The sequence below is a fragment of the Canis lupus genome, chromosome 10 (assembly GCF_011100685.1).
Source record: "Canis lupus familiaris isolate Mischka breed German Shepherd chromosome 10, alternate assembly UU_Cfam_GSD_1.0, whole genome shotgun sequence".
NCBI classification, from domain to species: Eukaryota; Metazoa; Chordata; class Mammalia; order Carnivora; family Canidae; genus Canis; species Canis lupus.
The window spans coordinates 28,622,354-28,650,243 of record NC_049231.1 but is presented as its reverse complement, the minus strand read 5'-3'; the positions used below and the strand labels follow the sequence as shown (position 1 = coordinate 28,650,243).

At 48.2% G+C, this 27,890-nt stretch overlaps 1 protein-coding gene across 1 annotated transcript in view; it reads left to right on the top strand.

Moving 5' to 3' along the window:
- The window catches only part of NCF4 (neutrophil cytosolic factor 4), a 74,620-nt gene that overhangs the window by 22,444 nt on the left and 24,286 nt on the right, over positions 1-27,890 (top strand). Inside the window, exon 2 of the mRNA XM_038550674.1 lies at positions 18,272-18,386. Coding sequence (XP_038406602.1) covers positions 18,373-18,386 — 14 coding nt within the window. The 5' untranslated portion in view covers positions 18,272-18,372. The remainder of the gene's footprint in view (positions 1-18,271; positions 18,387-27,890) is intronic.

Below are 27,890 nucleotides of genomic sequence, written 5' to 3'. Positions count from 1 at the left end.
GCCTAGGCTCTGAGGGGCAGAGCAAGTCAGGGAAATGGCCGAGTGAGGACTCACACCCAGGCCTGTGGTTCGCCTTCTAAACCCTGAAGGAGGGTAGGACAAGTCTAAGGGAAGGGCCCAGGTGTGCGCAGGACATGCTGGGTCATATTTAAACTGTGGTCTGAGCTCTGCTGGCTCTTCGTCATCTAGAAAAGTTACAAAATGAAGCCTAAAAACATGACACTAAGTGAAGAAGCCAGGCATAGTATATGATTCCATTTATATGAAATATCCAGAACAGGTAAATCCACAGGGACAGAAATTGGGTTGGCGATGGCCAGGGGCTGGAAAGAGGTAGGGCTGGGGACAGCCTGATAAACGGGCACGCGGTTTTAATATGGAGCATGAACATGTTTTGGAACCAGCAAGAGGTGGTGAATTGTTTAGAATAGTTCATTTCTTTTATGTGACTGTCACCTCAGTTAAAAGCATTTTTTTCGGGGGATCCCTGGGTGGCTCAGTGGTTTAGCGCCTGCCTTTGGCCCAGGGTGCCATCCTGGAGTCCTGAGATCGAGTCCCGCGTCGGGCTCCCGGCATGGAGCCTGCTTCTTCCTCCTCCTGTGTCTCTGCCTCTCTCTCTCTCTCTCTCTCTCTCTCTCTATGTCTATCATAAATAAATAAATAAATCTTTTAAAAAAAGCAGTTTTTTCCACAAGATGATAAGTGAGTCTTGTAGATGACAAACTATCAGACGATGATGGTGTTTACTGATCTAGTCGTGTAAGGCACATGCAAGGGAGACATTGCCTTTGGTCTGCCTTGAAGGATAACCTGGGCCACTGTCCCAACGGCTGGTAGAAATGGCTAGAAATGACAGTGTGCCCTTCTCTGGGCATTTTCTTGTATTGTTTTGTTTTGTTTTGTTTTTCTCTCTTGCAGGCTCACTGCACCTGCTGCTCAGCCCTCATGGCTTAGCTCAGACATCATCACTTTCCAGAAGCTCTCCTTGATTCCTTCCCCTGATTACCTGCTACCCACATGTTCCCTTGCATTTACTATGAACATTACTGCGGAGCAGTGACCCTTGACTTGTCTGCTCATGCTCTATGAGGCCATTGAGGTCAGGGACTCTGTAGAAGCAGAGTGGAAAGAAAACTGTGCCATAGGCCTTGGTGCCACTATGACCTGGGTTCCAAACCCTGGTTGGCCGATTCACTGGCTGGGTGACCTTGAGGCAAGATGCTTAACCTTCAGGAACATGAAGGTTCATAATCCAAGCAAAGAGGATAATATTTCTTTGTTTATTTTATTTTATTTTATTTTATTTTATTTTATTTATTCGTAAGAGACAGAGAGAGAGAGGCAGAGATACAGGCAGAGGGAGAAGCAGGCTCCCTGCAGGGAGCCCGATGCAGGACTCAATCCCAGGACCCCGGGATCATGACCTGAGCTGAAGGCAGATGCTCACCCACTGAGCCACCCAGGTGTCCCTATAATATTTTCATTATGGGACTGTGCCAAGAAGTCTTGGGTATGTAATCTTGTTCTTAAAATGGATTTGCAGAGAAGCCAATAAGGAGAGTTCCATTCCTACTAGCATGGCTGATGCCTGGTCCCATCAGTGGAGGGGTGAGTGGGCCAGGGGCAGGGGAGGCCAGAGGCAGGAGGTGCCTTCAGTTCAGGCAGACCACAAGTGTGGGCCAAGTACCTTCCGATTTTGGAAGCTAAGAGGATTAGTCTCCAGGGCCAAGGGAAAGTCAAATCTCATAGTTGGGTGCTCTTGGAGCAAGAGGTAAGCAGGGCCCTCCCCGCCACCCCACCCCACCTCCAGCTGTGGAGACCAGAGCAAAAGGCTCCCAAGGACTCCAAATTCCACGGCAGAGGTGAAATTAAAGCCTTAGGGTCTACCTCGGAACCCAAGGAAATGCTCCAGCTATTTGAGCTCAGTTTCTGTATCTGTCAAATGCCACAGTTCACCCACTTGAGCAGATTCCTGTCTGAGGTTCTCAGTCTGGTGGCTGGCACAGGGCCTGGTTCGCACGTGCTCAGTCGGTGCCATTCCCCTCACTTCTCTCTCACTCCCCGCGCTGTCACTTACGCCCCCAGGCCCCAGTTGTCTTATCTGGAACACCGGGGAGGCCTCCTGCCCCAGGGCAGCTGTAAAGGCAGAGGTGGGACCCCCTCAGTCCCCCCGAGCCCCAGAAGTGCTAAGGCAGGGGCTGTGGGGAGCTGACCCTGTGCTGGGGAGTATTCACTCCTCCCTTGGCAGCCCTCCTGGTCTGTTTTCCTGGCTCCTTGACTATCAAGCTCTGAGAAAGTAGGAACTGCAAGCTCACCTTGCAGTCCCCTGTGAGGCTCCCTGAGGTCTGCGAGCCCACCACCCATGCTGGGCCAAAGAAAGGAGCCTTCTTCCTGCTCCTCCAGGTCCACATCCACTGCATTGGACAGGACAGACTCCAGAGCCTTTCCCTCCACGAGGGGACATCAGTCTGAAGGTCCCTGGGGGGCATTCACCAAGCAAAACACCCAGGAGAGTGTCTCTGTCCTCAGGGAGTGTACAGGGGTACAGTCAGATATGGTGTTTGGAATACAGGTGGATGCATGGAACTTTCTATATGTATGTAAATATCATGTGTGTATACCTCCAGGTGTTTCTTTCCCTTTTTTTAAAAAAGATTTATTTATTTATTCATGAGAGACACAAAGAGAGGCAGAGACACAGACAGAGGGAGAAGCAGGCTCCCTGCGAAGATCCCGATGTGGGACTCGATCCCAGGACCCCAGGATCATGCCCTGGGCTGAAGGGAGGTGCTCAACCATTGAGCCACCCAGGTGTCCCCAAGTATTTCTTTACCAGATCTCTATGCCCTATAGTCCAGGCCCCCACCGCCTCTTTCTTGGACCATAATAGTATATATTCAACTAGTCAGATATATGCACGAGGTGATAATATTCACACATGGTGCTAAACGTGGGCATAATTCCAACCACGTTGCATTTTTCAACTCATTTATTCTCTAAAGTTATCATCCTTTCCATTTTATAGATTGGCACACAAAGGCATCAGGGAGGCTAGGTATCTTGCCCAAAGTCACACAGCAATTAAGTGGCAGAGCTGGGATTTGAACCCAGGCCCCAGAGACGGTGCTCTTCATCTTCAACTCTCTTGATTCTGATTTGCAGAATCAAATCTGCCTGCAGAAAAAAAAAACAAAAAAAACAAAAAAAACAAAAAAAAAACAAATCTGCCTGCAGAATCAGCTCCCCCTCCCCCCCCCCCACCCCGGTCACCCTTCACACACTCCGAATCAACCTTCTTCCTCTGCTTAAGACCCTCCTGGGATCTCCAGTCGTCTTTGGGGTGGTGGTGAAACCCTCTGGGCAGGTCCTGATGCCCTCCTGGGCCTTGTTTTTAGAAGTGGCTCCTTTGCAACATGCATTTGGGATCAGTGTCTATCTTTTTCAGTATGCAACTTCCTTTATAACATCAAAATAATTCCTGAACCAAGCATGGTGGCAGTTCTACTTCTAGGCCTCACTGATGGAGAAAACATCTCCCAATAAAAAGCTACCATGACTTCAGCAGTACTTTTAAATATATTTGATGAATTGCTATATATGATATATAATTTTTTTCAGTTTTAAACCAGACTGGATTCAGAGATAAATTCTCAGACTTCCTTGGACTCAATGATCCTTAGCCTTCAGCTTAGAAACCATTTTTCTTCCACTCTTCCAAGATCTTACAGGTTCCTGAGGTATATTTGAACATGCTGATCCCTTGTCCTGGAGTGACTTGCCCTAAGAACCCAGTTCAAGTGGCGCTTCCTCTGGGAAGTCCTCCCTGATTCATCACCCCACCACTGCCCAGCAAATAGCTTGGCTCCATTGTTTCTGCACCACAGCTAGCTCTCTATCATTGGTCATGGTACACCGTCTTGTCATTGTTTGTTTGCAAGCAGTATTGGAGAATTTGGCCATAGAGCACTGGAGCTTTGGCATCTACAGGCCCCAGGTTCCTGTCTTGGCTGTAGCAGCTTCTAGCTTTGTGAACTTGGACAAATCCCTTCACTATTTTTGAACATCAGAATGCTCATGCCACCTGTCTTCCCAGCATTACCTAACTCTTTCTGGTAACAGAGCCTTCCTCTTCTTCCTCCCTCCTCTCTTCTCTTTCTCTTTCTTCTCTCTTTCCTTCCTTCTCTCCCCTGGTTTTAAAATAAGGAATCTATTTCATGTGGTTTGATAGGACTACAGCAGTGGGCATGTGTTCCAGACCTGGCCAATAAAAGTGCTGCATCCCCTGGTCACAGTGATTGGTTTAAACATGGGTGTGTGGCTCCAGGCAGGCTAATCCAGGCCTGTCTGGAACTTTCTGCAAGAAAATGAAAAGAGATTGTCCTTTCCCACAGGGGTGCTAAGCATGTTGGATGTAATTCTAGAGGGTGGGCAGCTGTCCTAGCCACCATGTAGAGTCTGTCTGAGAAATGGAGAGAAAGATGAAACCTTGATTAGATCATGCATGCCCCTTGATCCAACTGTTCCTGAAGGCAGTTACACCTGGGCTTCTAGTAACAAAAGCCAGTACATCCTCCCCCCACTCTCCCACCGCCCAGCTTTTTCTTTTAAACCTAAGTTAGCATGAGTCAAGTTTATTTCAATTGTAACAGAAAAGATCCTGATAGTCCATTACATGAATAGTTCCCGATGAACCATGCTTTTTACAATTCATGTCCTTGTGTTGTCAGCCCCCTTGACTAGAGGCTGGGGCTTGCAACTTGCTTTAATCAATGAAATAGGATGGAAATGATGCTGTGCCAGTTCTGGGCTTGAGCCTGAAGAATCCTTGCCAGTTTTTGTGTTCTTGCAGGCTCTGAGCTGCCACATAAGTTCGGGGGCCCTGCAGCAGGGACCGAATGGAGAGGCCACACAAAGAGAGAGGGGGCCAGACAGCATGTAGGCAGGTGGAAACTCAGCTTGCTGGTGTCCTCACTGAGTCGGGCCCCTGGCCCACCTGCCAGCTGAATGCAGCCCCCTGAGCGATCCCAGGCAAGAGCGGAAGAACCACACATTTGAGCTCCATTCACAGGACACCATTTGAAGAGATGATAAAATGATTGTTATTTTAGGCCACCGTGTTCTTGAGCAGCTTGCGACACAGCCTGACATAGACGAGGCACTGATGAACACACCACCTCATAGAGCTGTTGTCAGAACTGAGGAAGACAGAGCGTGTAAGTTGCTCGGTGCAGCGCCTGGCACGCAGAAGATCCTCGTTAACTATCAACTGTTCTTTCTCTAAAGATTTTATTTATTTATTTGACAGAGAATGAGAGAGACAGAGCACGAGCAGGGGGAGTGACAGGAAGGAGAAGCAGACTCCCTGATGAGCAAGGAGCCCAACATGACAGACATGTGGGGCTCCATCCCAAGACCCTGAGATCATGATCTGAGCTGAAGGCAGACTCTTAGAACTGATCAAGCCACCCAGGTGCCCACCAACTCTTCTTTTTCTTCTTCTTTTTCTTGTTGTTACATGCTTGTTGCCCAGATTAGATCATGAGCTCATCGAGGGCGATGGTGTGCCATGTGAATTGCTGTGTTTCCAGAATCCAGCACAGGACCTGCCATATGTTGCTTTCAATGAATGAATGAATGTCAAGGGGAGGCATCTGCAACATGCAAAACCCAGGATCATTTTTTTAAAAATTGTATTTATTTGAGTGCATGAGCACGAGAGAGAGAGAGAGAGAGAGAGAGAGAGCGTGCACAAGCAGGAGGAGGGAGAAGTAGACTCCCCACTGAGCAGGGAGCCTGATGTGGGGCTCCATCCCAGGACCCTGGGATTATGACCTGAGCTGAAGGCAGATGCTTAATTGACTGAGCCACCCAGGCTCCTCCAAACCCAGAGCCTAATGCATAGTTTGTCCTTAGCATATATCTTTTGATCAGATCATATTTCAAATAGAATTCAATCCAAAGGGTATAGGGGCCACTGAGGGCCCAGACAACTTTTCCAGGACACATAATCTCCTTGTAGCAACTCAACCACTCAGGCTGGGGGAGGATCCACCACCCTGTGGCTACGCCATCCAGAACACAGCTCTTACTGGTGGCACACTGGGGAAACATGGGGTATGGAGAACACTACCATGGCTCTTAAATTCTTTCTCATAGAAGGTACACATCTTATTTCCACTTACATTTCATTGGCCAAAGTCAGTTACATGACCCCATCTAACTTCAAGAAGCAGGAAATTTAGTCCTCCCCTGTGGCCTGAAGGAGAGGAGAATTAGAAATACCAAAGAGGGGTTTTAGGTCATGATCTTGGCTCGGGTCATGATCTTGTGGTTTTGGGATCAAGCCCCGTATCAGCTCCCTACTCAGCGTGGAGTCTGCTTCTCCCTCTCCCTCTGCCTCTCCCTCCACTTGTGTGTGCTCTCTCTCTCTCAAATAAATAAATAAAATCTTAAAAAAATACCAGCGAGCAGTATGGAAATCTACTCTTCCATCCCTGGGCCACTCATCCCAGAGGGGCAAGGCCATGTACCCATATGGCACTCGCTCAGGTGTGATGGGGGCTGTTCTCAAGGTCAGGGGGCCACCCCACTAGATGCTTATGACATAGGGGCAGGGCAGTCAGTCAACAGGTGTATCTCTCTGATTAGCTCTGGGTATGGTGAATAGCAGGGATGATACCCCATGCTTCATCTTAGAGAAAAATTAAGATGCCAATCAGTAAAGTGACTTGCCCAGTTCCCAGAGATGGATTAACTTTTATTAAAAAAATTTAATAGATAAGAGATGAAGCAAGAATAGCAACATAGTAAGGGTAGATTCTCAGCAGTGGGTGTGTGGCATTCACTATAAAGGTCTTTCCACTTTTTTATACATTTGCAAACTTTCACAATAAAATGTTGGAAAATTTTAAATTTAAATTTACTTTTGGAATAGTTATTTTTTAAAAGATTTTATTTATTTAATTCATGAGAGACACATAGAGAGAGGCAGAGACACAGGCAGAGGGGGAAGCAGGCTCTTCGTCGGGAGCCCAATGCAGAACTCGATCCCAGGACCCCGGGAACATGCCCTGAGACAAAGGCTAAACCACTGAGCCATCCAGGTGTCCCCTTTTAGAATAGTTAATATGCTTACACACTTCAAACTTCAGAAGGTGGTGAAGCCTGAACTGTGTAAATCTCCCTTCTTCCCTGTCCCAGGCACCCATTTCCCTCTCCCGAGGCAACCAGTGTTCTCACCTTCTTATGTGTCCTTCGAAAGATATTCTGTGTCTATGCCACAGCAGTCCTAGACAGATGCAGTCTGTCCCCATTTTTGTTATCTGAGGAGGGAGCCCACTGTACACACGGACATGCATCGGGGATTTCCTCTATGCCGGCTAAATGCTTGGACCCTATTACCTTGTTAAAGCTTCATAAACAAACTTGTCAGGGAAGCATCATGAGCCCCATTTAATGGAAGAGGAAACAGATGTGTGGAGAAATTAAGTGAACTGTTTTAGATCCCATGACTAATAGGGGGCAGCATTAGGATATAAATCCCATGAGGTGTTCTGGTATCTTATCCACGGGAGTGAGTGGGATAGTCTCCTCCACGAAGCCAGAAATGAGCACGTCCGTCACCCTGTGAACCAGGACCTGCTGGTCTTAGGAGGCTTCAGTGCGTCTGCTAATTTTCGCTGAGAATCTTTCCCAAGCCGTGTCTCCTGGGATGGAAACAGATGTATAATTGTCATGTCAATCGAGCAGGTATAACCAGAAGCAATTTTTCTCCCTCGCCCAACCCGATGCTGTGGGGTTAGTTCCTGCTCCATCCCTAGAGGAAATCGTCCCACTCATAGGTAATAAAAAGCTCTCTCTGGTTGGTAGCCACCCTAAATCTGTCAGTTCAGTAACTAGCATATCCACTTTTATTTAATAATTAAAAGTACTCAATCTAACTGGTAGGGACTCCTCCCCCTAATGCAGGTCACATCTCCCAGGAAGGACAGTGAAGAGTCCTCTCTTGATCCCTGGGCATTCAGGGACCCCTCCAATTGGTTTTCTGCTGAGGCCTGTTCACCCTCCTGTGCCCTGGCCAACGACAGGATCTAAGATGATCTCATGCTGGCTCGCTTTCCTGTGTGGCCACTTCTGCAGCAAATAAACTCCCCAGAGAGCATGAGACTTTCTGCAGTTGGGAGTACAGCTCCTTGTCAATCAGAGTTCTGCTGCCCCTGGCCATTTCCATGCACCAGACAACAATCCATGAGGCCATGAGTGCCCGGGACATTTGGGTCAACCTTTGCCATTGGTCTGGCTTGGAGCTTCTCGAGCACTCCATGGTGGCTTAATCTGCAAAGACAGCCACCAATCATTCCTCTCATCTGGATGTGCACACCACCAATCTCAGCAAGAGGTGGTCCATTCCTCTGCCCCTTTGATGCATGGAGATGAGCATGTGACTCACTTTGACCAATCATGAGGGTACAGAGGAATTGTGCAAGTCTTGGATCCTGGAGCCCAAGACTCTGTGCAGCTTCTCCTTTGCTCTTTTGGGAGCCAGCCACCAAGTACCAGAAGCTCAGCCTAGACTACTGAGTAATGAAAAACTGGCCCCCCACCATTCCAAATACTTTAGCTGAAAGCAGCCACATGAGGGACCCCGTGTGGGACAGAACCGCCCAGCAGAGCCCCACTGACCTATGGAATCATGAGACATCAAATGTTGCTGTTTTAAGCCACTGATTACAACAGTAGGAAACTGCCATAGAAATGGGTACCGAGGGTGGGTGGGGGGATGGGGTAACTGGGTGACAGACATTAAGGAGGACACGTGGTGTGATGAGCACTGGGTGTTATATGACACTGATGAATTGTTAAAAACTGCATCTGAAACTATATGTTGGCAAATTGAATTTAAATTAAAAAAAAAAAGAAAGTGGTACCTAGAAGTGAATGTTGTTGAAACAAAACTGAAAAGACATGGCATTGGCGTTGGGACTGGAGGCAGGTGGAGCTGGGAAGGCAGGGAGGAGATGGGTGGAGGCTTTAAGATGAGCAGAAACTTGCTCCCGGAAGGTTGCAGAAAGGGGACACTTTTAAGTAGGGGCAGAACTGAAGGGCATTTTACCACACAGCCTGCTATGCTCAAAGTAGGAGAAATCTGTCTTGGAAGGAACTGTGGCTGGGTCTTTTAGGGGCACAGAGTAAACTCCACTAAGATTCATGGGAAACATACAAAGTTTTCAAGAAAAATGGTTGGTGAAAGAACCATCAGCCTGGACTCAGAGAAACAGTTCAAGCTGAAAAGAGGTGTTTGCAGTCTCAGCTTTCTATAGGCAGGAAGCAAGCTGAGAAAGTTAGTCTTTTGCAGACATGGGCCATTTCTAGAAAAGGAAGGGGGGGGCACCTGGGTGGCTCAGTGGTTGAGCATCAGCCTTCAGCTCAGGGCGTGTCTGCTTCTCCCTCTGCCTCTGTCTCTGCCTCTCTCTGCATCTCTCATGAATGAATAAATAAAATCTTTTTAAGAAATGGGAGGAGAATTGGGGGATCCAAGGAGGGAGGGAGTGCACCCGACACGTGGGATATTTCTGGCTTAAGATCAGACTAGGGTGGGTCAAGCACAGTCGAGAATTCTTTGTGTCTCCTCTCATCAAGAAGCAGAGTCTATTCCTCTGCTCTTCAATCTGGCCTGCCCTGTGACTTGCTTTGACCAACATAATGCAGCTGGAAGCCAGTCATCACGTGCAGACATCCATGGGTGGAGTGACAGACCCTGGAGGATGAGAGATGTGGGAGAGGGAGAGAGAAGCCCAACTAGCCCCCAGTGCTTCCAGTCCCTCTCTGCGGTGCCAGACATGCTAGCAAAGCCTTTGATGAAGCATCTCAGCCAGCACCCCGTGGAGCAGAGATGAGCTGTTCCCACCAAACCTTGCCCAGCTGCAGAATTGCGAACACATGAATAGTTTCTGGTGTTTTAAGGCACTGGATGTTGGCCTGAACACTTGTGCAGCAATAGAAAGCTGACAAAGACGTTGGTACCAGATATGCGATTTGAACTCATGGGAGTAACAGTTCTAATGGCAACATGTGCCTAGCGGGATTTCAAATTGCTATGGCCCCTTGGCTGCTGTGAACCTTCTCTTATTTCTCTTCTCATTTTTTAAGGGTTTTATTTATTTATTTGACAGAGAGAGCACAAGCAGGAGGAGTGGCAGACAGAGGGAGAGAGAATAGCAGATTCCCCGCTGAGCAGCAAGCCTGATGCAAGGCTCAATCCCAGGACCCTGGGATCATGACTTGAGCCGAAGGAAGATGCCTAACCGACTGAGCCACCCAGGCACCCCCTCTTGCCATTTTTTATTGAAAGCATCCATTGCCATGTTCTTATCCCCATTCTGTGTTGGGTGTGTGTGGATAGAAGATGGGTGCAAATAAATGACCCTTTCAGTTCTTCAGTCACCAGATCAAGAAAAGATGCATCTGAGGAACCTCATCTGCATGTGGGCCTTGAATGGATGCCCAGATTGGATGACACTTTGGTGGGGGGTGGTTCTCGGGAGGGAGTGGGCATATTTTGCCTGCTGGAGAGCTGTCAACTTCCAGAGGGAAGATGGTGGTAGATTATCTCCAAACATGGCCACCTACAATTTCTCCTAACTTTGCATGTGCATGTCACTCCTCCCATCAGAAGGAATACATTTCTCCATCCCCTTGACTCTGGGATGTCCTTTCGACTTGCATGGACCAACAGAATGGGTAGAGGTTACACTGTGAACATCACAGCCTAGGCATCAAGATGTTTTGCGGTTTCCACTTTTGCTTTCTTAGGATCCAGCCACCATGTAATGGAACTTGAGTTACACCAAGGAATGATGAGAGCCCATAGGGAGAGGAAGAATCCCAGCTTGTCCACCCACTGGGGGGCCACACTTGTGGGGGAAGCCACTATGGCCTTGTAGTTGCAGCCAGAACCTCAGTTAAGTGTAGGCACATGAGTAACCCCAAATGACATTACATGGACCAAAAAGAACTACCCAACTGCCAAACCCAAAGAATCATTAGAGATAGTATATCATTTTCTTTAACTTAAATTTTGGATATTGAACATACAGTGCAATATTGGCTTCTGGAGTAGAATTCAGTAAACCATTGATTATATATGACATCCAGTGCTCAGCACAACAAGTGATAAGTGCATCATTGAAGGTTAGGTCTTGAGATGGTCTTTTCCACAGTAATAGATAGTCAAAACACACCTCAAAAAATTAGTCTTTTCGGTTGGGGCACATGGCCCTCCAATGACTTCCTCTAAAGAAAAATCTACAATCTTCAACTTCTCTTTCTGACTTTAACCCCTTTATAGCTTCCAGGGGATAAACCAAGTGTCAGAAAATTGTTTTTTGACTCTTTCATTTTCACAAGACCAGCATAAGGAGTCGAGTACAGGGGTTGGCAATTAGAGCCTAAATCCAGCCAACCACTTCTTAAAAAAAAAAAAAAAAAAAAAAAAAAATATTGTGAGCTAAGGTTCACAAAGCCTAAAGTATTTGCTATCTGGCCCTTAAAGAAAAAAGAAATTGGCAACCTAGAATCCCACTTTGGAATGTGATAAACGGTTGGCAGTTCTTGTCTTGGATCCTCAGCTAAAGTTTAGGTGAAAATACTTCCATTTTACTTACTGTTTCAGATGTTTCATGAGCAGAGCATTCTGTAGCCAAATAAACTTGAGAAATAAGCATTGGAAAACCAAAAGTTAACTAAGATTCTCTCATTGCAGCCTTCTCTCCAAGAGAGCAGGATGAGGCCCACAAAACCCTGTTTTCCTAAATATTCTGGTAACTTTTCTCCTGGCGTGTCTTTCATGATTTGACACATTTTGGAAATTCTTGTTTCCTGATACAAACGATGGTGGATGTACAGAAAGATGCCATGGAGCCAGGCTGACTTGTCGATACTAGGTCTTCATCTTGACCTTCTCCCCCTTTTTCTCCTTACAATTCTCTGGCTGGCTGTCCATCTGGTCATAAATAGTTTAGTAAACATTTTTTTAAAGATTTTATTTATTTATTCATGAGAGACAGAGAGAGAGGCAGAGACACAGGCAGAGGGAGAAGCAGGTTTCCTGCAGGGAGCCAGACACAGGACTCCATCCCAGGACCCCGGGATCACAACCTGAGCTGAAGGCAGACGCTCAACCACTGAGCCACCCAGGTGCCCCAGCAAACCTTTTGTTTTTCAATAGCATTGGGGCTCTTCTAGAAGGGTCTTGTGGAATGATTTCTGGTCATACACAGTTTAATCCACACTAGGCTGTGAGAGACTTACAGTTCTCTGGCAGGGGTGAGGTGAGGATTGGGGATTTAGCTTTTGACGGACCTCAGGGAAGGGCAAAGTGGAATCCAGAGACACGTACTTTTGCTCTTTCTTGTCACCATCAAAGTTTGGTTTGTCACTCAGCACCTGTCCTGGAAGTGTTCTGTGATGGTCTGGAGTTACTTCCGAGCAGATTCCTTTGTGATCGGAAGGAATGTTTTATGCCAGGAGGAAATTCATCTGCTCAGACTTGTTGCATGTTCCCCTGACATGACAGGCTCCTCTGTCAAGGGATGTTTTAACTTCTAGCTTCTTCTTCTTTGATTATATTCAAAAGGCCCCAGCAGTGCTGACTCATCATTTCAGCTCCTGAGAGCTTCTCTCTCATGTTTACCATCATCTTTATAACTAAAAAGAATGAACTCATGGAGGAAATGGTAGACGGATGCCTTTTTCTCTTTGCAAAGCTAATTTTTTGCGGAGGAAGATTTGTGCAGGAAGATAAAAGAATGCGTTAAAAGAAGCCGTGGTTGTGTTTATGTTTGAACTGAGCATGAAGTACATTTGCACACATGACATTTCCAGATCCTTCAAAAAGTAGACCTAGATATGGAACACTTCCATGATTTAGCCCTCCAAAAGGCAGTATGTTCCATAATTGGCATAAAATTTCAAACTCTAATTGATCAGAGCACTGTGAATGACTAAGAAGCACTTTTAGCAACATATTCTGTTCTGTGTGTTCAGTGAAAACCAAGGTGAGTGAGGCTTGGCCATGGTCATGTATATGCACAGTTTGGGGGTCCAGATGGGATTTAATGGTGGAAATTGAGGCTTAACAAGACACTCCTGGAGGTGATCCTGGGTCCGGGGGCCCTCCCTCTGGAGCAACGAGTGATGGGACCTATTTCTATGGAGTGGACTCTGTGTGTGTGTGTGTGTGTGTATGTGTGTGTGGTTGTCAAGTCAGAGAACTATAGTTGGGCCCCTGGCCTGGTTCTGACACTCCCATCTCAGCTGCCCCTGGGGGTATCTTGTGCCTCACCTGCCATGGTTGGAGAGGGAGCTGGGAGGGAGCATATGTGCTATGGTGCTTTACAATCACTCCTCCTGTGGGCCGCAGGCTGGCACGTTTGGCTCAGCTCTGGGTGTGCTGGCCATTCCAGCCCTGGAGCCTTCAGCCCCAAGAGCCAGACCTGGACTGTGGTGTCTGCACAGAAAAGTCATCCCCTGCCTCTCCCACCTGGTCCTCGGAGCTAGGAGGAGCAGCGAGGGTCTTGTATCAGACTCAGGGGTGTCACTGGGCCTGCACAAGGGGCTTGCTGGGTCTCCAGGGGTGGCCGAGGGGCTCCCTCCCTGCAGGTGAGAGGGGTGCAAGTTTAGGCCTAGCGGATCTTGCTGCACGTGACTGGGCCCAGAGCGGGAGTCTTGCGCACGGCCAGCGCGGAACAGAGGGGGCGGTAGGCGCCGGCAGCACTGCCGTTAGAGCTCGCGTGTAGCTGCCAGATTCCCGGGAGCAAGAATCCATGTCTGGCCTTCCCTGCATGGAGGCTGCCAGACAGGAGAAATGCAAACCAAACCCCGTAAAGATGGAAATGAGATCACTTTGCTCCCAGTCCTCAACCTTCTGTGACTCCCTGTCACACATGGAAGGAAATCACAGTTCTTTTTTTTTTTTTTTTTAAGATTTAATTTATTTATTTGAGAGAGAGAGAGAGTGAGAGGGAGCATGAGCAGGGTGGAGGTGGAGGGAAGAGGCAGGGGAAGAAGCAGACTCCCCACTGAGCAAGGAGCCTGATGCGAGGCCGGATCTCAGGACCCCGGGATCATGACCTGAGCTGAAGGCAGATACTTAATGGACTGAGTCCTTCAAGCACCGAAAAATCACAGTTTTTTTTCCCACCACCTACCCCTGCAAATCTCTGGACGTTCCACTGGCCCTCTCTCTGACCTCACCTCCTTCTTCCTTCCCCCTCACTGCAGAAGCTACGACAGCGCCACTGGTCCCACCATGTACCACTCGTGTTCTGACATCCCAGCCTTGGCTCCAGCTCTCCCTTCCTCCTGGAAACTTCTTCCCCAGATATCTAGCCTCATGGCTCTCTCTAGTGCTTCATCTGGGTTTCTGTGCAAATGTGGCCTCGTGGGAGAGGCCTTCCCTGGCCACCATGTCCTCAGCACCATCTAGGCCTCCCCTCCACTTCTCTCTTTCTCTTTCCTTGCTTTACTTTCTTCAAGGCTCTTTCTGCTGCTTGATTGGGGATCACATATTTATTCATCCATCATTCGCCTCCCCTGCTCAGAAGAAACCTCAAAGGCTTCCCCACTCCCAGAATAGTGCCTAGCAAAAAGAAGCCTTCAGTAAATAGTTGTGGGATGGATGCATCCTTGAGATGGTGGAATGGTAATCAATGTAAGTGGCATCCTAGTGGTGGGACGATGGTGTCTCTGGGTGAAGGAAGATGCTAGGAAGGACAGAGAGAGCTTGACACCCAGCCCTCAGGACAGATGGGGCGTGTCTGCTCCCACCACTCCTCACTGAGGTGCATCTGATACACCGTGTTAGCAACTCCAAAGTTTAATTTAGCTGATGTCTTGGCTGCAAGCAAGAGCTGGTAAATTTAGTTGGAGGATTAGGGAACATATAAGATGCATAGCTCCTTAAAAGGAGCTGGATGTCAGGGGAGAAGCAAAGTGGGGTGCTTCCCGAAGTTGGCCATGAAAGGGGAGGCAGTAGCCCTTGCAGAGCTGACCTCAGGGTCACGTGTGCTTAAGCTTCCAAGGGGGCAGCATCCCAAATGTAGGGGTGACAGAGGGCAAGCCCAGGGACATTGCCCATCACTGAGTCACCCAGGCACACAGAGCAATCTCTTCAACCTGCTGACAAGGAGAGGGACAGCTTTAAAACCACGAGGCTGCCCAGAAACCATAAATAAATCAATCAGCACATGTGACTCTATGAAAATGTGGAACTTGTGCTAGGCAAAAAAATGCCATCAATAGAGTCCAGAGCAAACAACAAAATGGAAAGAAAAATATTTGCCGCACACATAGCAGAAAAGGGTCGATTGTCCCTGGTTTACAAAATGCTCATCATTGATGAGAAAATGATGAACAATCCAATAGAAAAAAAAAAAAAAAAAGAATCCCAGGGCATAACAGGAGGGTGGAAGGGAAAGAAATACACATGGTCAATACATGTATAAAACTATGCTCAGCCTCATCTAGCATCAAAGAAACACAAATCAAAATGAAATAATTTAACTTTTACTTATCAGGTTGGCAAAAAATTTAAAGTGTGATCATATTCAGGGATGGCAATGAGAAGAGGAAGCATAAATTTCCCTTCTGAAAGGTGATTTCTACCCAAATTAAAAATGCACAAGCCCTTTGACCCAGAAATTCTATCACTAGGTAGTTACCTATGGATATTTATAAATACGTTCCCTTGGCTCATTTGATTAAGAGTCAGAATCCTGGTTTCGGCCCAGGTCATGATCTCATGGGTTGTAGGATCGAGCCTCAAGTGGAGTGGGCTTCCCCGCTCAGCAAAGAGTCTGCTTGGAGGGTCTCTCCCTCTCTGCCCCAGCCTCCACCTGCGCACATGTGCTCTCTCTCTCTAAAATAAATAAATAAATCTTAAAAAAAATATGCTCCCAAAGGAATATTTCTTCCTGAATATTCTGGTCATACTAAAATAAGCTATAAACAATTTAAATCTCCATCAGTAGGTGGTGATTATGATGGTGATGGTGATAATCATGATTATCATGATGGGGATGGTAATAGTGGCGATGGTAATGATGGTGATGATGGTGATGATGGTGATGATGGTGATGATGGTGGTGATAGAAGAGGAGGAAAAGAAGGAAGACCAGGGGCAGAGGAGAGACCAAAATGGGGATAATGAAAAGGAGGAGGAAAAGAAGGACCAGCTGCAGTGTGGGCACTTTATGTTCTTTAGCTCATGCAGTTTTTCTAGTTATGCTCTGAGGTCTACACATAAGGTGACCACTTGTGTGCATTTTATGATCAAGGAGATAGAGGTCATAATTGTGACTTATCTGAGGTCACCCTCCAGGCAATAATCGAGCCAGCATTTATCTTGTAATTTTTTTCTTTATAAAAAGTCAGCATTTGAACACGCAACCTTGAAGATCTTTTTGGCCTCAAGCCTCCCCACAGTGCCCAGCACAGTGCTTGGCACATAGGAGGTAAACAATAAAAGTTACATAAATCAGAATTTATTTCTAAAAGAACTCTTATCCCTCTAAGTAATGCTTGTGTGTGTGGGGGGGTGTTCCAAGGCCTGTGGGTCTGTTCTTTGCAAGTCCCAGTGGTGAAGATAGTTCTCCTTTCAGAGTGGGCTCGTTATTAAGTTATCACCTCAGCCCCAAAACTATTTCTATGATTCGCTTTGAGGCATTGGGACTGGAACTCTGCAAACCCCTTTCTCTGCAGCAGGCTGCTGCCTGTTAGGCTCTGCCACTAGTGGGCGCTAGAGGGAGACTGCAAGGTTGGATGGGGAAGTTCTCCTGAGCAGCATGAGCCTCACTTCTTCACCTTAGCAATGGCCCTTCATCTTGGTGGCAGCACTTGGTAACCATTTCCAATTTTTTTCTGCACCCCTAAAGCCCCATTGCCTCCCTTCAGTGTCCCAGAGCCAACTGGATAGTGTCCTCTTCTCAAGAGGTCCAGAGGTCTGCGGGGTCCCCTCTCTGAATTTCTAGGTTCTAACACCTGTCCAAAGAATTCCCTATAGCAAATTCTCTCTGTTAAAATAACTGGTGTGCTTTCTTATTTGGGGCTGGACCCTGGCTGATGCACAAGGTAAATTTGATTTGGGGGCAGTAACTGTTCTTTGGATCCAGGTCTTAGAAAAAAAGAAGGAGAAGAAGAAGAATCAGGTTGTCTGGTTTTTGCATTTTGCATCAGAAATAAGGCTTCACCATGAAGAAATGAGATGGATGTTCTCATGTAACTTACTGAGCTATCTCCCACTTCTTGGTTTTGGTTTTCTATTTTTACAATCCTGACAGGCAAGAGTGTGACCAGAATGAGACAAAGGTAGAGTCTGGAGAGTCCAGTGTCCCAGTAGGCAATGGGCAGACCTTCCCTGGAGTCTGGACTTGACCCCTCCCTGCACTTCCATTAGGCCCTGAAGGGCTGGGAGGGGGGGTCACTGCCATCCTTTTAATCCTCCCAACCAAGGCCCCCGAACTCCTTCCTGCATTTTGTCCTGAGAGCGGTGGAATCAACCTGAAACTGTCAAAAGACTTTTAGCTTTTAAACCCTAAGGGAGGACAGCTGAAAAGCAAATACAAAGAGAGCAGGAGTTAAAGCAAACCTGGCACAGCTCACCATCTAGAATTTGGAACTTGCTTGCAGCTTGCCCCTCAAGAGAAGCCAGAGAAAGATTGTTTTTCCTCATTAACTAGCTCCCAACCTATTTCCCTGGAGCCAGTGCCATTTGCCACCCACCATCCAGAGGATGCTAGTAATGGTAAGTTCATGAATTAACTCACTCAAACCACCCTATGAGTTAGAGCTATCCTTAGCCCCATCTTACAGATGACAAAACTGAGCCCCAGAGAGGCTAATAACTTTCCCCACGTCACTCTGCTGGTAAGTAGCAATCTAGGGTTTGGACTCCATTGGTCTGGATCCGGAGCCCCCGTCCTATCCACACCTCTGGGTCTTTTCTCAGGGATGTCCCTCTTTTCTGGGCGGTTCACCCCACAAAGGCATAGCCTCACTCTTGTAAACTGCCATCAACTAAAAGCTTTCTTCTTCACAAGGCAGCCTAGGTTGTTGGAGAATTCATTATATTGGGTTGGCATTTCTTTCTAGTCTCTTCCACCTTTTGTTCTTGGGATTTCCTTAGAATGAAGGAAATTCCATTTCGCAGAGAATGAGTGTGTCTTTGAAACCAGCATGAGTCTGTTCCTGAGTTTTCTCTTCTCGCATTGTCTAGGATCATCTGGATCTACCGCGTCCAAGTAGCGTGATCCTGGACTGGTTATGTACCCGCTCTTTGCCTCTGTATCCTGACCTGTGAAATGGGAACCATGGGATATGTACCTCATGGGGTATGTAACACGTGAAGCCCCTAGGGCAGTGCTGAACACTGGGCAGGTGGGCTACTGGTTCTGTTCCGTAGACTTAGCACCCCCGGTCTTTCAGATGGGGGATGATCGTGAACTTGCTCGGTACACAGTATGGTTCTATGGAACAAGCCATGCAGTTTGTGACCCTGCGCTCTGTCTGTCCATCCCCATTCCCCTCTTCTGAGAGCCTCTCAACCCTGCCCTGGTTGCTCGGTCCTGCCCTGCTCCAACCCATCTTCCCCTTGGCTTCCATGGTGTTCTCCGTGAAACACAAATCCGATCTGGCACCTGCCCTGCCGAGATCCTCCCGCAACTGCTCCTGGGCTGCTGGATAAAGCTCCAGCTCCTTAGTTTGACTTACAAGGTTCTCCTTGGTCTGTCCCCTGCTGACCTATCTGCCTCTCCTCTCCCATCTCCCCTCCTACTCCATTTTCAGCTAAATGAACCAAGTCCCAGATCTCTGAGGCTCCCCTGACTTTGAGCCTACCTGCCTCCAGCTTGATTCCTGGGTCCTAGCCCAGGGCCTGGTGTGCAGCAGTGGGGTGGCCCTGGTAAACCTTGGTTGATATATGGGCCGGTGGGACAGTGCATAAAGGGAGTGCTCCGTAAGCCATCTTGGCTTCCGCGTCTGTTCATGACATGGTTTTTTTCCAAGGGTCATATTTGAAATCTGTAATCAGGGTCCTCTGGTCTTTGAGTAGTGTCCTGCGGGCCTCCTGCTGGGCCAGGCATTAACCCTTTAGTGGATGCATTGTAAGGAGGTTTTGGGGTCCAAGGGGAGAGTGGGGGTAGGCACAGGCACCAAGGAGCAGTGCTTTGTAACAGACTGGTTTAGAAGCATTGCAATATATATATTTTAAAGATTTTATTTATTTATTCATGAGAGACACACACAGAGAGAAGTAGAGACATAGGCAGAGGGAGAAGCAGGCTCCCTGTGGAGAGCCCGATGTGAGACTCGATCCTGGGACCCCGGGATCATGACCTGAGCTTAAGGCAGACGCTCAACCACTGAGCCACCCAGGCATCCCAGCATCTCAATATTTTAGCAATGCTACAGCTGTGCCTGTTTCCCCAGAAAGCTCCTTCCCCATCCCTAGGCCCTGTTCACTCCCCTCTCGCCAGCTTCCCTTGGCCTGTCCTCTGGCTCTGCCCCAGTTCCAGCCCATCACCATTTGAAGGCTTTTATTTTGAAGCCTGCTCAGTGTCATGGTGACCCGTTTTGTTTTTTTTTTTTGTTTGTTTTTCGTTTTTTTTTTTTTTCCAGAACTCATCCACAGGGCTTGGAAAGGCTCCTTCCCCACATGGCACTGTGGACACCCATCTGGCCTGGTTCTTTAGCGTAAAGGTCCCTCCCCTCTGGGGCTGCTCACTCAGGACTAGGACAGGGAGCTCCCAGCCTGTTGTTCTTCTCATCTTTCCTGGGCACACACTATACCAACAGCAGGGAGTGGCATGCAAAATAATGATTTGACACCCAGAAACCTTCATCCAAATAGGTTTGCAAATTGCATTAACCTTTGAGACAACAGTTTAGTAACCACCTGAGAAAGTGAAGGGTGTTGCTCCTGGGGGTGGTGGTGGCAAGGGTGGAGAGGGGCGCCCTGCGACCGTGCACTGGTCTCTGGGAGTCCCAAGTGTCAGGTAGGATGACTGTCCCAAAGGGAAGGGAAGACCCCTCTGCTTTGTGTCTTCATGTTCCTCGTGGACTGTGGTCTCCATCAGGTGACGCTGTGGGCCCCAGGCCATGTGGTATAGAGCCTCACAGGCCCTCCTCAGGCCCCGGGGCAATTCACTCTCCAGTCCAAGCTACAGGTTCCTCATCTGTGAAAAGAAGCATAATGTAAAGAAAATTTTTAAAAAATGCAAATACAAATGGCCAGTTGGAAAAATGAAATGCCTGTCATGCTTTACTCCTGGAGGAGGTGGTAGCAGATGCCTTCCTAGTTCCTAGGATAAAATGGTTTGGTTAATTCTGGGGTCATTAAAAAGGGGCAACCACCTGGGCATAATCTGAATGGAAGACATACAAAGCGAGAAACCCCTTTGCAGAGAAAAGGTAGGCATCGGCTTCTTCTCCCTTCTGAGCATTCGCTGACATTATAGAGAAAAAATAGAGAAAGCACGATCCCACAGAAACAAAGAGAAGAGAAGGAGGTATCAAGAGATGGGAGATTGCAGCACACCCTTGGAAGGGGCTTTGTTTGGAATGATGGTAATGTATTTAGAAATGCCGAAGAAGCTCAGCACACAGAGGGCACACCAGTGAGAAAGAGAGTGAGCTTCTAGAATCCCAATAAGGTCCAGATGCAAGGGCAACAGGTGGAGGGGACGATGGTGTGAGATGAGAGCCGGCAGCCAAGGGCTGACTCTTGAGCCTCCTGCAGGAGGTTTACGCTCTGGAGATGGCAGAGAGGGAATTCTCGGGACACCAAGGTCACCAGACAGAGGGTGGGGAAGAGACATGGGACTTAATTAGAAATCCGCATCCCGAACAGTTAGAACATCTTCCTGGTCCTCTGGCTTCCAGTGCACCTTAGCCTGTTCCTATATTCCAAGCAGAGAATGGCAGCTGTCAGAGAAGTTACTGGAGAATTTCCTAGAGAAAAAGACCCATGCCTGCTAGCATAATAGGAGTTCCCAAGGATACAGCTGCTTTTCGGTCCCAACACTTAAATGGACACCTGTCAATCCACTTGCCCTCACCCATACTTGCAGAGCTTCTGATAAGACTTTTTATTTTTATTTTTTAAAAAGATTTTACTTATTTATTCATGAGAGACACACAGAGAGAGACAGAGACATAGGCAGAGGGAGAAGCAGGCTCCATGCAGGGAGCCTGATGGGGGACTTGATCCCAGGACTCCAGGATCATGCCCTGAGCCAAAGGCAGATGCTCAACCACTGTACCACCCAGGTGTCCCCTGATCAGCCTTTTTAGTACATTTGTGTTAAATGGTAGCAAACAACCAAAGAGTATTAGACACATAAGGAAAGCTGTTGATGTAAAACAGAGACACCAAACTGAAAAGATGAAAGAAGAGCCTGGAAGAAACACTGTCCCTCTGGATTGGACTCAAGAATGAATCACCTGGATTTCAAAATGACTCCAGTCAAGCCACAGATGCATGAGCAAAAATGAATTGCTTATTGTTGTGCACCAGAGGAGATTTCTGCAGTAGTTGTTGTTGTTGTTGTCTTAAGATTTTATTTATTTATTCAAGAGAGACACAGAGAGAGAGGCAGAGACTCAGGCAAAGGGAGAAGCAGGCTCCATGCAGGAAGCCCAATGTGGGACTCGATCCCAGCACCCCGGGATCACGACCTGAGCCAAAGGCAGAAGCTCAGCCACTGAGCCACCCAGACGTCCCTGAAGTTGTTTGTTACAAAGCAAATGCTGATGGATACAATCTATAAACAAGAATAGGATGCTATGACAACCAAATAATCAGAAAAGAAGAGAGAGATGTTGACAATTTAATGTAAGGTAGCCAAAATAGGAATTTTAGCAGTAGGCTTGAAAAGTATGTCACAGAAATAGCTCCAAGGATAAAACAGGAAGAAATGAAGATGGAAAATATGCGGGGAAGAAACAGACTTAGGAAAAAACCATCCAGGAAGTCTAACATCTGACTTAGAAAAATTTTTAAAAAGAGAGAAAGAAAGAACAGACAATTACCAAAAAACAATCCAAGAAAACATCCCCAAACTGACGACCATGAACATCCAGACTGAGTTAGGTCTACCACAGTACTACTACAGGGAGTGAGAAATAATCCACAGGACACGCATCATCATGTGACCCCAGAAGACCACAGATAAAGAAGGTTCCAAAAGCTCCCAAAAGGGGGAAAAAAGGGATTTAATACAACGCAACAAAAATAAGAATGCTGAATTCTCAATTACTGTAAGAGGAAACTGAGGCATAATATCTAACAATCAATCAAAAATAGCAATATAAGCTTTTTATTTGGAAATGCAGAGGAATTTAGAGAGAATAATGGAAGGTTTAAGTAATTCCCTTGGGGTGGGGGCTTTTCAGTACTTTTCCTCCTTGCGGAGAACCAAGTGCCGGCACCTTTTATTTAAATGTTGACAAGTCAGTGATCAGAAGTAACAGGTGCAGTGAGAGCCACTTGGGAGGGGAAAGAATTGGAAGGGAAGGGTCGCACAATGGGCCATGTTTTGGGCCCAAAGACAGGGACAGCTAGCAAGGTGCTTCCTGCAGCAAGAGTGTGCAGGTCATCCTGGTCATCCCCTCACCTTCTGCTCTTCCCTGAAAGTCTGTAAATGTGGTCTGAGGGAAGTAAGGGGGGCATGCCCCCTGTGGGGCGCTGCTGGACTCAAGGAGGCAGGGTTTGGATGAGAGGGTGTGGCCACAGGGAAGAGAAGACCCCTCTCCCTCCTCTTACTAGAGGGACGAATGGGGGTAGGGGTGCTGGAGAAAGTCTCGATCCTGCTATTAAGTGAAGTGGGGACAGGATGACCTGTCTTCTCACGGCGACGCTAGTCTGAGTGGTCTGAGCACCAAACGTTATCATGAAGGTGAAGCCCACCCTAAGATCTGCATAAAAGCAGCAACACCTTGATCATTGTTAGGATCTCTGGGGCTGTAGGGCCCCCCATGAGAACCCCAACTTCCTTGTCCTAAGCACCTCCTATGTGCCAGGCAGATAACACATTTCAACCCTGTGACACCTTTCCAGGGGATAGTTTATAGTATTTCAGGAAAAATAGGAGTTGGCCAAGCAGAGGAGGTGTGGGTATCATGGGGCATCCCCAGCCTGCAACACGGGCTCGAGTTGGAAGAGGAGGGGGATGAGGCCAGAGTCAGGCTGGAGCCTGGCTTGATGACAGCAAGCCCGACTGGCTCTCTGGAGAGCTGTGGCATTGGAAGCCTCACAGTTAGTTCTTTTTAGGAAGGGCCTCCTGCAGCCAGGGTGGAGGACAGACTGCAGGGCTGAGGTGGGACGGGAAGATCGGGTAGGAGGAGAGGTTGTAGGGATGGAGCGAGGGGGCAGCTGGAGGACATTTGGAGGTGCAACACATTCCTAGGGATTAGATACAGCAGCCGAGGGAGGACAAGACGGCCCTAGGTCTCTGACTTGGGTGGATGGTGGAGACAGAGGTTGCAGGAGGAGCTGGGGAGCATCTGCATGCGGTGGGGGCCCGGAGGCAGCTGGATCCACAGGCCTGGGGCACCACTGGGGTACAGCTGGTAATGGGGAGCCCAGGAGTGGATGAAGCCCGCAGCCAGAGAGAGCACGGGCGTGGGTGGGGGTGTTTGGGGTTGAGGATGTAGATAAAGAGGAGTCCAGGAAGGGGCCTCCAGACGTGGAGGGGGACCTGGGGAGCAAGGGGTGCAGGGAAACTGAAGCATCAATGGAGACTAGGGCCGGGGCAGAGTGCGCAGAGGGCAGGAGGTCCTGGGGCTTCCGGGTGGGAGCAGGTTGCCAAAGGGTGAGAGGAGAGGATGGAAGGGCAGTTATAGAATTGCCAGGACCTCATGTTGCAAACCTCTCTGGTTCCTGGCTGTGCAATCCCGGGCTCAGGGGCACGCTGGACAATTATTGCTCGCTGTGGGCCGGGACAGAGGAAGCCCTTCCCTTAACCTGGAAGGCCCATGAAGAGGAAAGTCTGCAAGCCCGCTCACCTGCTTGGCCCCCCTCTTCACGGCCTTCCTCCACCCTCTACACATATGCGTCCGTCCCATTTTGGACACTGGAGATTCATGGATGAATGTGACAGCCCCTGCCCTACAGGTACTTATGCTACAGAATCCTTAGCAGGAAGGGGTGGCAAGTCTAGAAGACTAGCTCTTCTGGGGAGGGACTCCAACCCATAAGAGCTAGAGCTAGAAGCCACCCCCCAGCCTTCAAAGAGCCACTGACCAGCTTTGCATCTTAGCTGGTGGGAAGCATCCAAAGGCTGAAGAAAGACCATAGAGTCATGGAGGTGGGGGGACAGCCGGAGAAGGCACTGAAATGTGCTGGGAGAGGCTGCAGGGATCTATAGGATCGAGAAGAGGCAGGAGAGAGGAGGGAGACATGCCCTGGTGGCTGAGGCTGGAGGGAGTGTGTGCAGAGGCTACAGAAGGGTGGGAGGAGAGGGGTTATGAGAAGCTTGGCATTCTTTTTTATTTATGCCTTGGAGGCAGGACTGATTTTCAAATAGAGCCCCAAGCAGACATGGGAGAGCCTGGAGCCACTGGGTTCTATTTACCCCCTTTGGGTGCCATTGGCAAAGTCAAGTTCTGACAAGTCCAGGCTGTGCAAACTACAGCCGGAGGGACCCTCTTCTCCTGGGGGAGAGTTTTAGAGGCAGTGGCATCACAGTAGCGTCCAGGGGCAGAGGTCGACCCCCCAGGGAGGAGGTGACCTTGGGCCAAGGGCGGGGCTGCTCAGCTTCATCCCCACCAAGGAGTCACCCTCCTGAGCTCTTCACAGATCCACAGTCTCTATGAACAGTTACCTTGGCTCTTAACTCTTGTTCAGGGGTCTGCAAACGACGGGCCAAGGGTCACATCTGCTGCCTATTTTTGGAAATAAAGTTTTATTGGAAGATAGCCACCCCCATTCAATTATTTATTGCTACTGCTGCTTCCATGCGACAAAGCAGGATCCAGTCGTCGTGACTGAGATCCACGCCCCACAAAGAAAGCTTCAAATATTTACTATCTGGCTCTCTAGAGAAAACATTGGCCAACCCCCTGCTCTAGTGTACAAGATGGGAGCTGAACCTGTTAGGACAGGTTGAACCTGTCCTAACAGGTTCAGCTGTCCTAACAAAGGCCAAAAACACCATTTCTGGAGACTGCATTTCTCTCTTTTTCATCAACAGTCTGAGTGTAAGCCGTCTGGGGCTGGGTCAGAGACCCTCTACTTGTTTGACTGACTGTCCCGTTGGCCTCGGCAGCCAGCAGGAGGGGGAGCAGGGAAATGGAGGAAGCACCCTCTCTCTTTGAGGGCACAGCCAGGAAGTTGTGTCCACAGCTTCCCCTCCCATCCCACTGGCCAGCGCTTGGTCACGCGGTCACCTGTAGCCGCAAGGTAGATTGGGAAATGTTACCTTTAGCTGGGTTCCCACAAGTCCGTTACCACTCTGGGACTTTTTCACCAAAAGAAGGCGGAGAGCATGAATTAGTTCAGGGGATCTTAGCAGTTTCTGGTTGAGACCAAAAGCATAGAGTAAGGGAGGTGAGGAATATGCATTCCCCTAGGAATAACATCCGCAATGTGTGCCAGTTGAACAGGTGTCAGTTGCTAATATAAAATTCCTCCATCACCCAGTTCCTTCCATAAATATTTATTGAGTCCTCAATTTTGTCAGGCTCTAGCTGGGTGCCTTTTATAGAGAAAGAAACTGCAGGTTGGAGTAGTTGGGTGAGTTGTCCAAGGGCCCATCCTTCTGCTCCCAGCATGGGTTCCTCCTGATGGTCCTGCTTCCCTTGGGACGTCCTAGCCAGGAGCTGGACTTGGGTCCTACTGGGCTGGCTGGGTGTTGGGAAAACAGAAGGTGCACTGAGTATTTTAACAGTGAGAAGTTAATATAGGGGATTGGTTGGCCAGATCTTGGAGGACTGAAAAGCAAAAGGGGACACTGAGGCAACCAGAGATGCTAACTGCTTCCTATGGTCGTGGGAGCAGAAGGAAGAGAGTGCGGTTATCGCCACCTAGAAGTTGGAGGAGGAGCAAGTGGAGGTGTAGATGCCTCAGAGGCTTAGAGAAGTTCCCCCAGGAATCTGGGACTCAGAACTTCAGACCTCTGAGGAAGGGGTGGGGTGAGGCTCATCCAGGGGATGTGGAAAAATCTAGAATTGATTGTTACTGGAAACAACTATGGCTTCCAGGGCAGTGCTGTTGGGTACAGTGAGGAAACTCACTGTACTTCTCCATCTTCTGGTCTCCTGGTAGTAGCTACTGTTGGCAGAAACGGATAGGAATCGGTCTGCAAAGCAGAAATATGGTTTGGAGACCCAACACCAGCTCCAGAAAGCTGAGCAAAGAAGGGTAGGTCTGGAGCTGAGAGGAGACAGTTTAATAAGCAGCCCAGGGATCCCTGGGTGGCGCAGCGGTTTGGCGCCTGCCTTTGGCCCAGGGCGCGATCCTGGGGACCCGGGATCGAATCCCACGTCGGGCTCCCGGTGCATGGAACCTGCTTCTCCCTCTGCCTGTGTCTCTGCCTCTCTCTCTCTCTCTCTCTCTCTCTCTCTCTCTGTGACTATCATAAATAAATTTTTAAAAAAAAGCAGCCCAGAAGCTATTACTACATTTAGACCCCCCCCCCTTGTTTAAAGACCTGGAACCACTGGCTCTGAGCCAGTGTGGACCTGGAACCTGGGCACATCTGCTTCCTCATACACCGGCTGGTAGGAACATAAAATGGTACAACCACTTTGGAAAACAGTTTTCTTATAAAGTTAAATACTATATGGCCCAGCACCCTGCTCTTAGATCTTTACCCACAGGAAATGAAACACACGTCCACAGGAGCCTGTATGCTTGAATGTCCGTAGTAGCTTTGTTTTAACAACCCTAAATTGGAAGCAGCCCTGATGCACATCAGTTTGTGAAAGGATAAGCAATTGTGGTATGTCCATACACCAGAATACTACTTGGTCATAAAAAGAATAAATTCTGGTGTACTTGTCAACATCAATGAATTTTAACCGCCTTATACTATGTGAAAAAAGCCAGACACAAAAGACCCCATTCTCTGTGATTCCACTTATACTAAATTTCAGAAATGACCAACTAGAATCATAGAAAGTAGTTGGTAGTTGCCAGAGTCTAGGGCAGGGAAGGCAGATTGGTTGCAAGGGGCACGAGGGATCTTTTTAGGATAATGGAAATGACCTATACTGTGATGTGGTTGGTTACATAATTGGTCAGGAAGTCTTGACCTATACACTTAAGTTGGTGACTTTAAGTTGGTGAGTTTTGTCATATGTAATGACACTTGATAAAGCTGATTTTTAAAGTGAAATCAGAAAGCTGTTAGCAGGGGGCACTTAGTCTTCTTACTTCCAATGCCACCTTCTGTGAGCTACTGTCCAAGCAGCAAAGGGATCTCTAAAAAATGTTAATCAGATTACATCGCTCTTTATTTAAACACTGTAATGGATTCTCTTTCCTCTTTGAATGAATTCCAGAGGATTACTGTGGTCCACAAGAGTCCGAGTCCCTGCTTACTGACCCCAACACTTGCAGGGACAGGAGCCATAATGCAAATGGAGGCCCAGGTACTAGGTACTTACATGTAAAGCTGTGGCTCAAGCCAACAAACAGCTACTAAAACAAGTTCTATCCTACCTTGACAGGCAGACCTTTGTGAAAAGCTGGAAGGTCAGGTTCAAATTTAGAAATCTCGAAGTCCTTGGAGTCCTGTGCTAGAAGGTGATGGTGTGGAGAGGCAGAAGCTAAGCCACTCCCTCCCTGCCCTTTGCCTCTCCACCCTGGCTCCAGCTGAACCTGAGGACACCTGCCA